Below are 12,110 nucleotides of genomic sequence, written 5' to 3' on the forward strand. Positions count from 1 at the left end.
ACCTGCCTGTCTGGCTTTGAAGGTCCATCCTAATCTAAAAACATGCTATTCTTTATTTCCCTCCTACACAGAAAACATTCTCTCTGTCAGAGTCAGGTTGGTCTCTTGTCTATGCTTGGGCCCCTTTGTACCTTTGTCCATATTGTTAACATAATGGGTCCTGTGGTGGGAGAATTCAAGTGTGGTGGTTCCACTGTCCCCCACCTCATTTTCTCTAAGACTGTACACCATCCTTCAAGGTCTTAATCTGATATTACCTCTACCATAATGCCCTTCCTGACTAATTCAGTCTACTTAAGTCTTCCTGTTCTCTAAGTGCAATAGGGTCCAATTAAAGGCAAAATTGTTTCTAATTATCTCATGCATGTTCATTTTGCTTCTTCAATGAGTATAATTTCAAGTATATTGATGGTGTTATATATTTCTGTACCTCCTACAGCCCCTATCACAACCTGAGTAAAGACCCGTGGATCCAATAAATTCAACATTCTTTCACTCCCTACTACATATGCAAGGTACTGTGCTAAGAGCTGGGGATAAAAGAGGAAAAATAACAGGTGGTTTGCCCTCAAGGAACTTATTTATAAAGAATCACAAGGGGGAAGCTAGGTGGAACAGTGAATAGAGCACTGGCCGTGGAGTCAGGAGGACCTGAGTTCAAATTTGTCCTCAGACACCTAATACTTACTAGCTGTGTGACCTTGGGCAAGTTACATAACCCCAATCGCCCTACCTTACCCCCTCCAAAAAGATAAAAAAAAAAGAATCACAGAGGTAACTTCAGAGTCTGGAGAGGCCTCTTAATCTAATCTATACCTGAAAAAGATCCCCTCTCCAATATACCTGAGAAATGGTCAGTTAGTCAAAGCATCAAGTGACACAGAACTCTCCACATCTCAAGAGATGCCCCATGGCACTGTGGGGGAGCCCTTAATGCTGAGTATTTTTTCCTTACATATAGTCTAAATTTACCTCCTTGCAACTTGTACTCACTGCTCCTACTTTCTTCTTGCTGGGACCAAACAGAACAAATACTTCTCTTTCCCATAAGTCCTTCAAATAACCTGGAAATCCTTTTCAACTTTTTAAACCAACATTTTAACAGCTTTCACAGTCATCTTAAGTTTTCTCTTCTCCAGGACAAATACCTCAGTTCCTTCAATTAATCTGAATATAGCAGCATCCTTGCTGCCTCAACCCAAATCACTTAAGTCTTGTATTTATACCAATTTGTCCCACGTCCTATCACTCAGCCCCACTTCCTCTCCTCTACACTGTGGGCAAACTCATTTTTTTCTAAACCTCATTCTCAGTGCTTCCCTCTAGCTACAGCGGACATCTGGCTCTCTCCAACTGATACTGTATTCCCTACATTGATCTTCCCTGGAAGTCTCATTTTCTATTCTTCCTGATTCAAAAGGAAAAGAAAAAGGAGTGAGCTTTCTTTTTTAAATAGGGTATTTTCCTGGCCACTAAACTCTGTTTCTTTTTAATTTTTATTTATTTATTTTGCTTTTTGGAGGGCAATTGGGGATTAAGTGACTTGCCCAAGGTCACACGGATAGTTTTTGTGTTAAGTGTCTGAGGCCAGATTTGAACTCAGGTCCTCCTGACTCCAGGGTCAGTGCTTTATTCTCTGCGCCACCTAGCCATACCCAAACTCTGTTTCTTATCACTGGAATTCACAATATCTGCTTATGACATCCTTCTGCCAGTGACATCCTGCCTCTGAGGCAGATAGGTAGAGCAGTGGATAGAGCACCAGGTCTGGAGTCAGAAAGACCTGAGTCCAAAACTGGCCTCAAACACTTACTAGCTGTATGACTCTGGGCAAATCACAACCTTCATCTGAGTTTCATCATCTGTAAAATAGGGATAATAATAGAATCTATATTCCAGAGCTGTTGTGAAAATCAAATAAGGTGATAATTGTAAATGAATAATTGCTTAGAACAGTGCCTGGCACACAGTAAATTGTGTATAAATGTTAGCTGTTATTATTATTCTGCCAATGACATCTTATCTCTGAGTCAGCTAGATGATGCAGTATATAGAGCACTGAGCCTGGAGTCAGGAACACCTGAGTTCAAATCTAGTTTCAGATACTTACTAGCTGTGTCGCCATGGGCAAGTCACTCAATCTTTTCTGCCTCAGTGTCCTCAAATATAAATTGGGGATAATGGTTTAGCACTCATCTCCCTGGGCTATTGTGAAGATCAAATGAAATGATATTTGTGAAGCATTTAGCGTAGTCCCTGACACATAGGCACATAATAAATGATAATTTCCTTCCTTTTGTAAATCATCATCATCTAACTAACTAACTAACTAACTAACTAACTAACTAACATAGGACTCATCTCTACATTACCAGAGAACTTCAATAATTCACATTTTTTCCATCTCCTCACCCTGTGCCTCCCCGGCATTATCCCCGATGGCTAAGATATGTTCAAAACCCATTAGGCTTTAGCCTAATTGTTCTTCTGGGATGACTTTTGGCTCTGGTATGTCCCATTTTCATGCAACATTAGCTAATAATAAATCATAACTTTCGTTGTCACTCTAGGGCTGGTGCTCTGTCCACTTTGCCACCTAATTGGCCAATAGAAATATTTTAACAGGGGCTTTGGCCTCAATAGGCTCAATACCACTGCTGTTTTTCTGCTCTTTAGTGAGTAAAGAAAGCATGAAAACAGATGCCAACAAGAGAATGGATTTATTATAAGGAGTGGGAAGAGATTTTCTATGATGAATAGAAAAGAAAATTCCAAGTCCATGGATTGAATTCATTTGAGGAGCTTGGATAAAGAACACCTAATGTTAACAGCTGAATAAAATAGAGCCCTAAGGTCTTATTACAAGACCTCACTTACCTTTCTCTGGTTTGTAAACAACTTGCTCCAAATCACTCACATTCTCCTTGACTGTTGATATGACTGATGCATCGAGACAGGCACAGAGCTGAGAAATATGTTCTATTGTATCAGACTTATCTTTGGCCTCACCAACTCCTACAGAAGCAGTCAATCCAATGATCTGAGAACACACAATTAACCCAACAGTTACATTTCTCAGAAAAATAGCAAGTTCTGAGGCAGCATGGTGGCACAATGGATAGAGCACTCACCCTCAAGTCAGGAGGACTTGAGCTCAAATACAGTTTCAAGATATTTAATAGTTGTGTGGCCCTGGACAAGTCACTAAACCCCAAATGCCTCAAAAAAAAAGGTTTCTAAAAATGTCACCTACCCCATTGCCCCCAGTTGACATTTGTTTTTCTTTTGTTTTGTTTTGTTTTTTTAGAGGAAAAGAACTTGATGAACAAAGCTACTGACTCAATTAAGTTACTTTCCTGACATTTAGGGCAAAGAGAATCTAATTCTGACAGCAGAAAGTTCTGGCACTCCAGAAACACAAGCTGAATGAGTAAATGAATGAGTTCAGTACCAGCAAAGAATCTAGTTCATGAACTAATTTCCAAAAAAAAAAAGTATGCAATAGTGGAAAATAAATTGCCTTCTTGATTAGAACCAAGGTCTCCCAACCTGTCCTGCATTATTTCCACTAAAGCAAATTTTCTCCCTGTAGAGCATGGATATCAAACTTGAATTAAAAGAGGTCCACTGAAAGGTGTCCTGCTGTCCCATATTAACTTAGAAAACCACATATTAACATTATGTTTCATGGTATTTTTATTTATTTTGTTAAATGTTTCTCAATTACATTTTAATCTAGTTCAGCTGTGATCAAAAGTGTTGTAAGTTCCTAGAGTTCCTATTTGACACCTCTGCTGTAGAGATGACTGCAAAATGAAAAGAAAGCACCAGAGATGGTGTTAAATTCAAGATCTTGCCTGCTGAGGGGTGGAGTCAAGATGGTGGAGTAGAAGCAGGACTTCTGTGAGGCTCCTGCTTCCACCTTCTCCAATTCATGTAAAAAATGACTCTGGACAAACTTTGCAGCTACAGAACCCACAAAGTGACAGAGAGAAGCTAAGCTCCCGCTGAAGACAACCCCACAGGCCAGAAGGAAGGGGCCAGTGCAGCACTCTGGGAGCCGAACCCAGCCCTGCATGAGCTTGAGCCCAAGGTCTAAGCCTCAGGATGGCCACAACCAGCTGTGGGCTGGAGGTACTTCACATTACCAGCAGCTGTGGCGGTTTCCAGAATTACAAAACCATATCAACCATTAAAGACAAAGTGAGAGGTCAGTGCAGTATGGACTTTGGAAAGTGGGAATTTGGGAGTGTGGTCCAGCCTTTACCCCCTGTAGCAGCAAGCACCCCAGCATCCCCAGGGTGGCTGACAACACAGGTTCTGAGATCTGCTTTTCAAAAGGAAAGCAACTCAAAATGGGTTAACAAACTTGCTTTAATCAATCAAAAATATAATTTACCTAGCTCAGGGGAAAAAGGTCAGCACCCCGAACTTCAGAGTATACAGACAGAAGTTACAAGAAGAGAGAGAAACATTTCAAGCAGACAGGCCTCCAACTGTCTGATCATTACATCCATACCTAGTCACAGTTACCAGAGAGGGAAGCATCAACATCTGGGTTTTCAAAGCCGGGCAGCTCAACAGCTACTCAGAGTCTCATCTGATCAAATCACACAACACTTCTCAAAGTAGGCCCCAAAGCAAAGCCTCATATCAGGGTTTATATACCCTTCTCCTGGCTCAGAGAACGTCACAACCGTCGACCCACTGACCAATCACAAAGTATCTCCTGAAAAACAAGCCTCCTGCCAGAGGCTCCAGGTGCACTTAAGCTTATCAAAGGGCCTAGGGGCAGGGAAGATCTTAAATTCACATTCCCATTAAACCCTCTGGAGGAAGAAGTGGCTGAGGTGCAGAGGCCAGGCAGCCACTATCACATGGCTGCTTCAGACCTCCTGGTCTGCATATTGTAGGGGGACCAAGCAACTAGTCTGAGGGGTAATCGCTTTTGCTCTAACCTGCTTGAATGCTGCAGAGCCCTAATGGAGGGGAGCATAAAGGTAATCATTGCATCAGTAAAGAATTACTACTGTATGGTGTTTTGTATCCAGGAGTGTTGTCTTCTGGACCTATGGAACTTGTAGCACTGTAATGCCAAGGGAATTTGAAGATCTTCCCTGCCCCTTAATAGGCCCATGGGACCTGCTTTGAGCTTTGGCCCAGTCCACAACTTGAGTCACGTGCCCCAGCCATAACAATGACCAGTTTTGAGTATGTAGTCACACTGTAGTCTTTGCCAGAAACAATCTTTGGCATTTTGAGGAAAAGGCTGCCACATTTGGAGATCCCTCATTTCTCCCTTTAATTTGTCTTCTATTATATCAACTAGGGCAAGTTCATCAGCTGAAGCCTTTGTTAAGATACTGATGGCGCATGCCATGCCCAATGCACTAACCCCAACAACAGTGATCTTGTTCTGGGGAACCTGATTTCCCTTTAGGACATTCAAAATCAGCTGTTCCTTGAAAGTAGATGCCATTTTGGGGGATATCGAGGTTGCTGGTCAGGCTGTGAAAATTCTGAGTTGGATGTGAGGCTGCTGCTCCCAGACTCACATGCTGATAACTTTTCAATATAATGCGTTTCCTCTGTAATTCTCTGTATGTTATTTTTTGCATTTTGGAGAAGTAGTCAGTCAGCTTCACCAGATTGTCAAAGGGGTTTATGATGTGCAAAAAAGGGCTAAGACTTCCTGATCTGAGACTTTAAGTTTCAGAGTTGGTGCTGACCTACATTGGCAGCAAGAGTTTCCTCACCGGGGCATTCCTTGCATCAATGAAATCAAGAGTTCCAGTTCCCAGCCCCACCTGCACTCAAGCTCTCCTCAGCTCCATCACTGTAGTATGGAAATGAACCTGACTTTTTGAGGGTCACACTAGTAGAACACAGGCATTAGACCCTGGAGGATTTCAAAGAGCTTCACACGTGGTGACTGCAATAGACTATACCAGTCACTGGGATCAGCCCAAGTATGTGGGAATTGAGTGAACCAATGCTGACTCCATCTTGTGACCCATTTCTAGAGCTAGCTCAGGTCCTTTTCTATTCAATTATGGGTCTAGTTCATTTTCTGTCTTGTGAGAAAACTTTATGGCATTGTTTGAACCTAGTCCTGAGTGTCTGGGAAGCTGCACCACCTCTCCCTGCTTTTCAGAGAAACTTAACTGAGAACCTAGGTTATGATGACCAAAAAACCCAGTCAGATCCAAGACTGAAGCAATGAGTTTTCTCACAATTATACATCTCAAACAACCTAGCTGTCTTATCTGAAAACTGAACCTGTACTGGTCAATCAGTGGTTATTTCCATGTTCCTTTGATTGAATATAAACACTTGTGAGGTGGGGTAGGAAGTGGGCCCCCTCTTTTCTAATCACATCTTTTCATTGTCCACTTCCCAACTTGGAAAATCCCTTATCATTCCTCCAATTACAAATCAAATTACCTAACTTTGTATTTTGGTTGTTTTCTTTTCATTAATTGGTCTCTTTTAATTAATTGTTTTTAATACATAAAAACCTGTCTCACTTTGTATTCAGGGTCTTTTGACTAACTGGGGAATCTACTGACCTATTTATTATGCCTGTTTTGTTAATAAATCTTATAGCTAGGATCGTTTCCTCAATTATTATCCACCACAGTATCTCAGGTGGCACTTCTACTAAGTAATGAATCTTTTGGTCACAGAAAAGTCATGAAAGAAGAAAAGGTACAAATTAGCTTTTAGTCCCATCTGGATATTTCCCTTCTGCTTATACCTCAATAGTGGCAAAAAAAAAAGGGAAAAGCGGGAGGGGGCAGGAGATACCTTAGTAGATCTATAGATATAAGATACCTTAGTAGATCTATAATTTTAGCATATCTACAAACATTAAATATGTAATTTAAATATTCATCCTCAACTTCAAACCTTTATCCAATGACAAAAAAGAAAACAGATTCACATGCTATGGGAGGAATGAACATTGATGTTCTTGCTTTAAAGGATACTAGAAGATATTAAAAATTTTACAGTTCAATAGAAAGGTTAGAAAATTCTCTATGCCAATTTTCCACTTCCCTCCTAATCTTGGTTACATTGGCTTTGTTTGTACGGAAGCATTTCAATTTAATGTAATCAAAAGTATCCATTTTTCATTTTATAATGCTCTGTAATTCTTGTTTAGTCATAAAGTCTTCCCCTGTCTACATCCAGAGAAACAACTGAATTTGAATCCAGATTGAAACAAACTACCAGCTCTCTGTCTTTTGATTGTTTGGTTTTGTTTCCTCTTTCCCACTGTTCATTCCATCTGATACAATCCTTCTTTATAACCTGACTAATGTCTAATGTGAAAGTATTTGCAGATCCTATACTCGATTATAGGCCACCATGGTGGGGGGGAAAGGGAGGGAGAGAAAATTTGAAACTCAAGGAATTGTGGAACTGAATCTTGTAAACTAAAAGTAAACAAACAAATTGATAAAGACCAAAAAAACTAAAAAACAAAAACACACACAAAAAAAAGAATTCTCTATGGAGAAGTGATATAGAAGGGAAGGAATGTGGAACAGTGACAAGAGTATTGTCTCTGAAGGTAGAGGACCTGGTTTCAAGTCCTAGGTTTGATGCTTACTACCTGTGTGACTTCATACAAATCAACTTCACCTACCAAGGCCTGTTTTCTTCTCTGTAAAACAATGGGACTGCTCCCCAGCACTTGGCACAGAGTTTGTACTTGATAAATGCTTTCCCGTTCATCTTCTATATTCTTTGTCTCCTAAATCTGTTTGTAAAATATCAATAAACTCTTTAGAGGAAAGATAAAATACAATGAAGGAGCTCTCTTTGAGAGACTCTCAGGTCCCTCCCTAGCACCTTTAGGTCTATGAGTACATGAAGTGATCGTGTTGGTTGCACAAAGCACTTAAAGGAAACCAGAAAGCCATTTCATGGAGAACACTTGGCCATCTTGCCTTGAAGGGTTATGAGGAAAAACAAAGAGATTAGACTTGTTGTTTAAGTGCCAACATGCGCTGCAGAGAATGGTGTAGAAAAATTTTTATAGATAACTTGACAACATTCTACAAAGTCAAGTGCTATACATATAGAAGTTTTGTAAATATGTTATTCATGACATATAGTGGGGGACCTGTACTGGAAGCTCTGTGGTGAGGAATCTTCCTCTCTCAGTGACAGCTAACATACATATATAGTATTTTACATTTCACAGTTATACACAGTATCTCATTTGATTCTCATAAAAACCCAGTGAAGTAGGTGCTATTATTATCCCCATTTTAAAGATTAAGAAACAGGCTGAGAAAGGTTAAGCAACTTGTCCAAAGTCACCCATTTAGTAAGTGTCTAGGGCAAGATTCAAACTCAGGTCATCCTGAGTCCAAGTGCAGAACTTTATCAACTCTATCAGCTGGTTGCCAAAGCATAGGCAATTGTTCTGCAACTTATGGTTGAAGAGTTACCTGGGGCACTACCACAGCAGCCACAAGCATAATAAGAACACTTAAATAATGCTTTTAGTTTTACAGAGTACCTAAAAACATTATCTCCTTTGATCCTTAAAACAACCCTGGGATGAAGGTGACATAATACTCCATTTTACCGATACAGAAAGTGAAGCAGAGGTGAAATGACTGTCCCAGAGTCACACAGCTAGTAAGTGTCTAAGATCAGATTTGTACTCAGGTCTTCCTGCCTCTGGGACTTCCTGACAGTCTGCCACACAACCTAACTGCCCTCTGGAGGTTAAGTGACTACAAGGACTTGAACCCAGGTCTTCCTGATTTCAAGGTTGGTTCTCTGAACATTGTGCCATACTGCCATTATGTTCTCATTAATATTAATTAATAATTAATGCCATTAACAGTTTTTATAACAATCACAAAAATAACAGCCACTAGCACTTCAGGTTTGTGACCTGAAGAAAGACACACCAAAGAAAATCAGAACTGTCACTTAAAAAAAAGGTCGTATTCGTTCTATTCTTATCACTGAGGAGCTAAGATCATGGATTCGGAGCCTAAGGAGACCTCAGAGGCCATCTTAGTCCAGTCCTCTAGTTAAGACTGTGAGCGCCCCGAGGGCAGGGACTTGTTTTGTCTTTCTTCATACCCTGACACAGAGCAGGTCTTTAATAAATGTTTGCTGACTGACCCTCTCATTTTACAGATGAGAAAATGGAGGCCCAGCAAGAGTAAGTGATTTGTCTAGCTGAACCGATCAAAAGCAGGATTGGAATCTAGGCCCTAGGACTCCAGAGCTGCTACTCTCTCTACTGCCACATGGAACAGTCAATCAGTCAGCTGCCTCTAGGAGCCTGCTACAACCAGTTTCATTCATGACACACCTGAGGCAGTGGGCTTGCTGATTCTCCAAGTTTCTGATCCAAGTAATTGATCATGAGCACATTGTAAGGATGCTTTTTGCTGGTATTGTGGCATTCATCAAATATCATCAGGGTGAAAACAGAAAGGGATCGAATGGTCCCACTCTTGATGTTGTTCACCAGGATCTGTGGGGTCAGCACAATGATATCATTGTTGTCAACAATGTGTTCCACAGGAGCATCCTCAGCTCTTTCTCCACAAATACCTGCGACTTTGTACCTGGGAAAGGATGGAGATTTTTCCATTAAAAATACCAACTAAAAGCAACATGGCACACTAGATAGAGAGATGGCCTTTGGAGTCTGGAAGATATAGGCTCAAATGTCTGCTTTGACACCTATTGGCTGGGTAACTCTGGGCAAATTACATAGCCCCTTCAGGTTCTCGGCAACTCTACAAAACTGAGTTGTTGGGAAGGTACCAAAATGCAATGGCAGAGGGAATTTCTTCACCTAGAAGCACCCTATCCCAGTGAAATCACAGGTCCAGTCTCTATCCCTCTCCTTGGAAACCAATGTGATAAGAGTGGGGAATCAGACATAGGAGATGCTGGGTTGGCTAATGCTCAATGAAGCTGTTATTACCTGGGCATAAACAGCTGTTATTTGAAGATGTGTTAACTCTTTCAGAATACTAGGGGAGGCTCATGCTAAACAGAGTTAAGACAACTGTAAGGTATGAGACTAAAATATGATGTCTGAAATGTCAAAATTATGTCTGCACAAGTTGCTTATTCATCTTGGAGAGATTTGGCCAGAGAGGTCAGAATTTTTAACTTGCCTAACACTCTGGGTATAACTTAAGGCAGGCCAGGAGCTGGTCTGAATCTTGTATAGAACTCTCAATATAAAAATTTCTTTCCCTGGTGTCTCAGCAACTTAGCTAACATATAGCTTTAGAAAGCTGCCTAAGGCACTGAAGCAGTAGCTAAATCACCAGTGGTCTCTCTGTTCTACACCAGTGTCCGCTCTGCATGGATAATGCCGTGCTGCCTCTCAGGCAAAAATTACAAGTAACATGATGCCTCAAGAATAAATCTGAGAAATGCCATGATACTTCCAAGTAACAATGGCTGATACTTATAGTGCACCTTCAGGGCTGTAAAGTGCTGTGTGTGTGTAGGTTATCTCATTTTAATCACACAACCTTAAGTCAGGTGTTACTATTTTATCCCCATTTTGGCAGATGAAGAAAGATAAAGAAACTGTTCAACGTCACACAGCCAGTGTCAGAGGTAGGATTTAAAATCATGTCTTTCTGAGTTCAAGTCTCCTGCTGTATCCTGACCCTTCCAGAGTAGCAGCACTTTAGAAACAAGGAATAAAAGTTGAGCTGACAGTTATACTTACCCCAGCCTTTCGAAGTGCATTGTGAATGCAGATTTCTGCTGTTCATATACTGGAACTTGAGTCGTCAAGCAGACAACCTTTCTTTTCTGTCCCTCTGGGTTATTTCTTAGATGATTTTCACAAATGAGAAATGCAACAAAGGTTTTCCCACATCCTTTTCACATGGAGGGAAGGAAAATAAGAGAAAGGGGTCACTTTTAAAAAGTCTTTTCTTCATCCATAAAACCAGTCAACAGTCATATTCTGCTACCTCCCCCCAAATCTGCTAGGCTGATGGCAGCTGTTACGCCAACTAAAGTTATACTATTATACTTCATCATATGGAGGTGACCTTGGGTTCCTGAAGTCTAGACTAGTCTTGAGTATAGGCTCTGTCATGTCATACCAAGCTGAAAAGGCTCCCAAGTACGGGTCTAGCAATGGCCTCTACATTCAAAGGCTAGTTTAGGTTACTTGAGAAGTTTAACATCAAAAAGGTCAGAGACCAGGTTATGTCCCTTTTTAGGCTACAGAATCTCATAAAGACCATCTACTTTCAAAAAGAGGGGTTGCAATCTGCATTGGTGGAAGAAATACCCACACCTATGTTCAGGTATTCAGAACAATCTTCCACAACAGTCTTTCACTTCAAACTTATATAATCATAAAATGAATTAACAATTTAGATCGCATTAACAACAAAAATCCCTTGGGATTAGAATAATTAGGGCCACCTATGTTTTATGGAAGTTCTTTCAAAAGAGCAGAGTAGGGAAGATGGGCATATCTCAACCTTTTCCCTTATGTGGGGAAGAGAAAGGATGGGGTGGGCTTACCCGTGGGAGCACATATTATTGTGTTTTTTCCTTCTAAAGCAGGGCTGGCAAGCTCCAGTTGGTAACTCCGTGGCTTCAGTGGTCTATACAGCAGCTGCTCAGGAATTTCTGTAAGACAAGGATGCAGGGTGATTAAACATCTGTCATTCTAACGAATAGCCGTTCCATGTTTCATAACATCTCTTTTCCAATGGAAAGGAGCTACCATCCTACTAACATAAAGTCTTAGGACATGAAGCACTTCAGATACATGGCTTTCATCATGAACTTTATAGTCCTTGTTAACCACAGCTACTTCAGCCTTCAATTAACGAGAATCAATCTACCAACATTTATTAAGTATTATGGTAGGTCCAGAGGCAAAAAAGTGAAACTGTTTCTACCCTCAAGGGGCTTCCATTGTATCACGGAAAATATATACATGCACAAGTACATTAAAAATAAGTGCACAGGGGTGGCCAGGTAGCACAGCGAAGAAGATCACGGGCCCCAGAGTCAGGATAACCTGGGATCGATCTGGGCTCAGACACTTAGCACCCACCCAGAAACACCTGGCCGTG

General features: G+C 40.9%; 1 protein-coding gene across 3 annotated transcripts in view; it reads right to left on the bottom strand.

The window, feature by feature from the left end:
- RIGI (RNA sensor RIG-I) overlaps window positions 1-12,110 on the bottom strand; it is a 121,430-nt gene that overhangs the window by 38,321 nt on the left and 70,999 nt on the right. For all 3 annotated transcript variants that reach the window (XM_069090559.1, XM_069090554.1, XM_069090555.1), the window contains exons 6-9: window positions 11,551-11,658; window positions 10,736-10,889; window positions 9,347-9,605; window positions 2,878-3,040 (exon numbers count right to left, since the gene is read on the bottom strand). In XM_069090559.1, the coding sequence (XP_068946660.1) occupies window positions 2,878-3,040; window positions 9,347-9,605; window positions 10,736-10,889; window positions 11,551-11,658 (684 nt within the window). The remainder of the gene's footprint in view (window positions 1-2,877; window positions 3,041-9,346; window positions 9,606-10,735; window positions 10,890-11,550; window positions 11,659-12,110) is intronic.

This window comes from Petaurus breviceps, unplaced genomic scaffold (assembly GCF_028583685.1).
Source record: "Petaurus breviceps papuanus isolate PSGF00001 unplaced genomic scaffold, PetGlider_PUasm1.0 125, whole genome shotgun sequence".
NCBI lineage: Eukaryota > Metazoa > Chordata > Mammalia > Diprotodontia > Petauridae > Petaurus > Petaurus breviceps.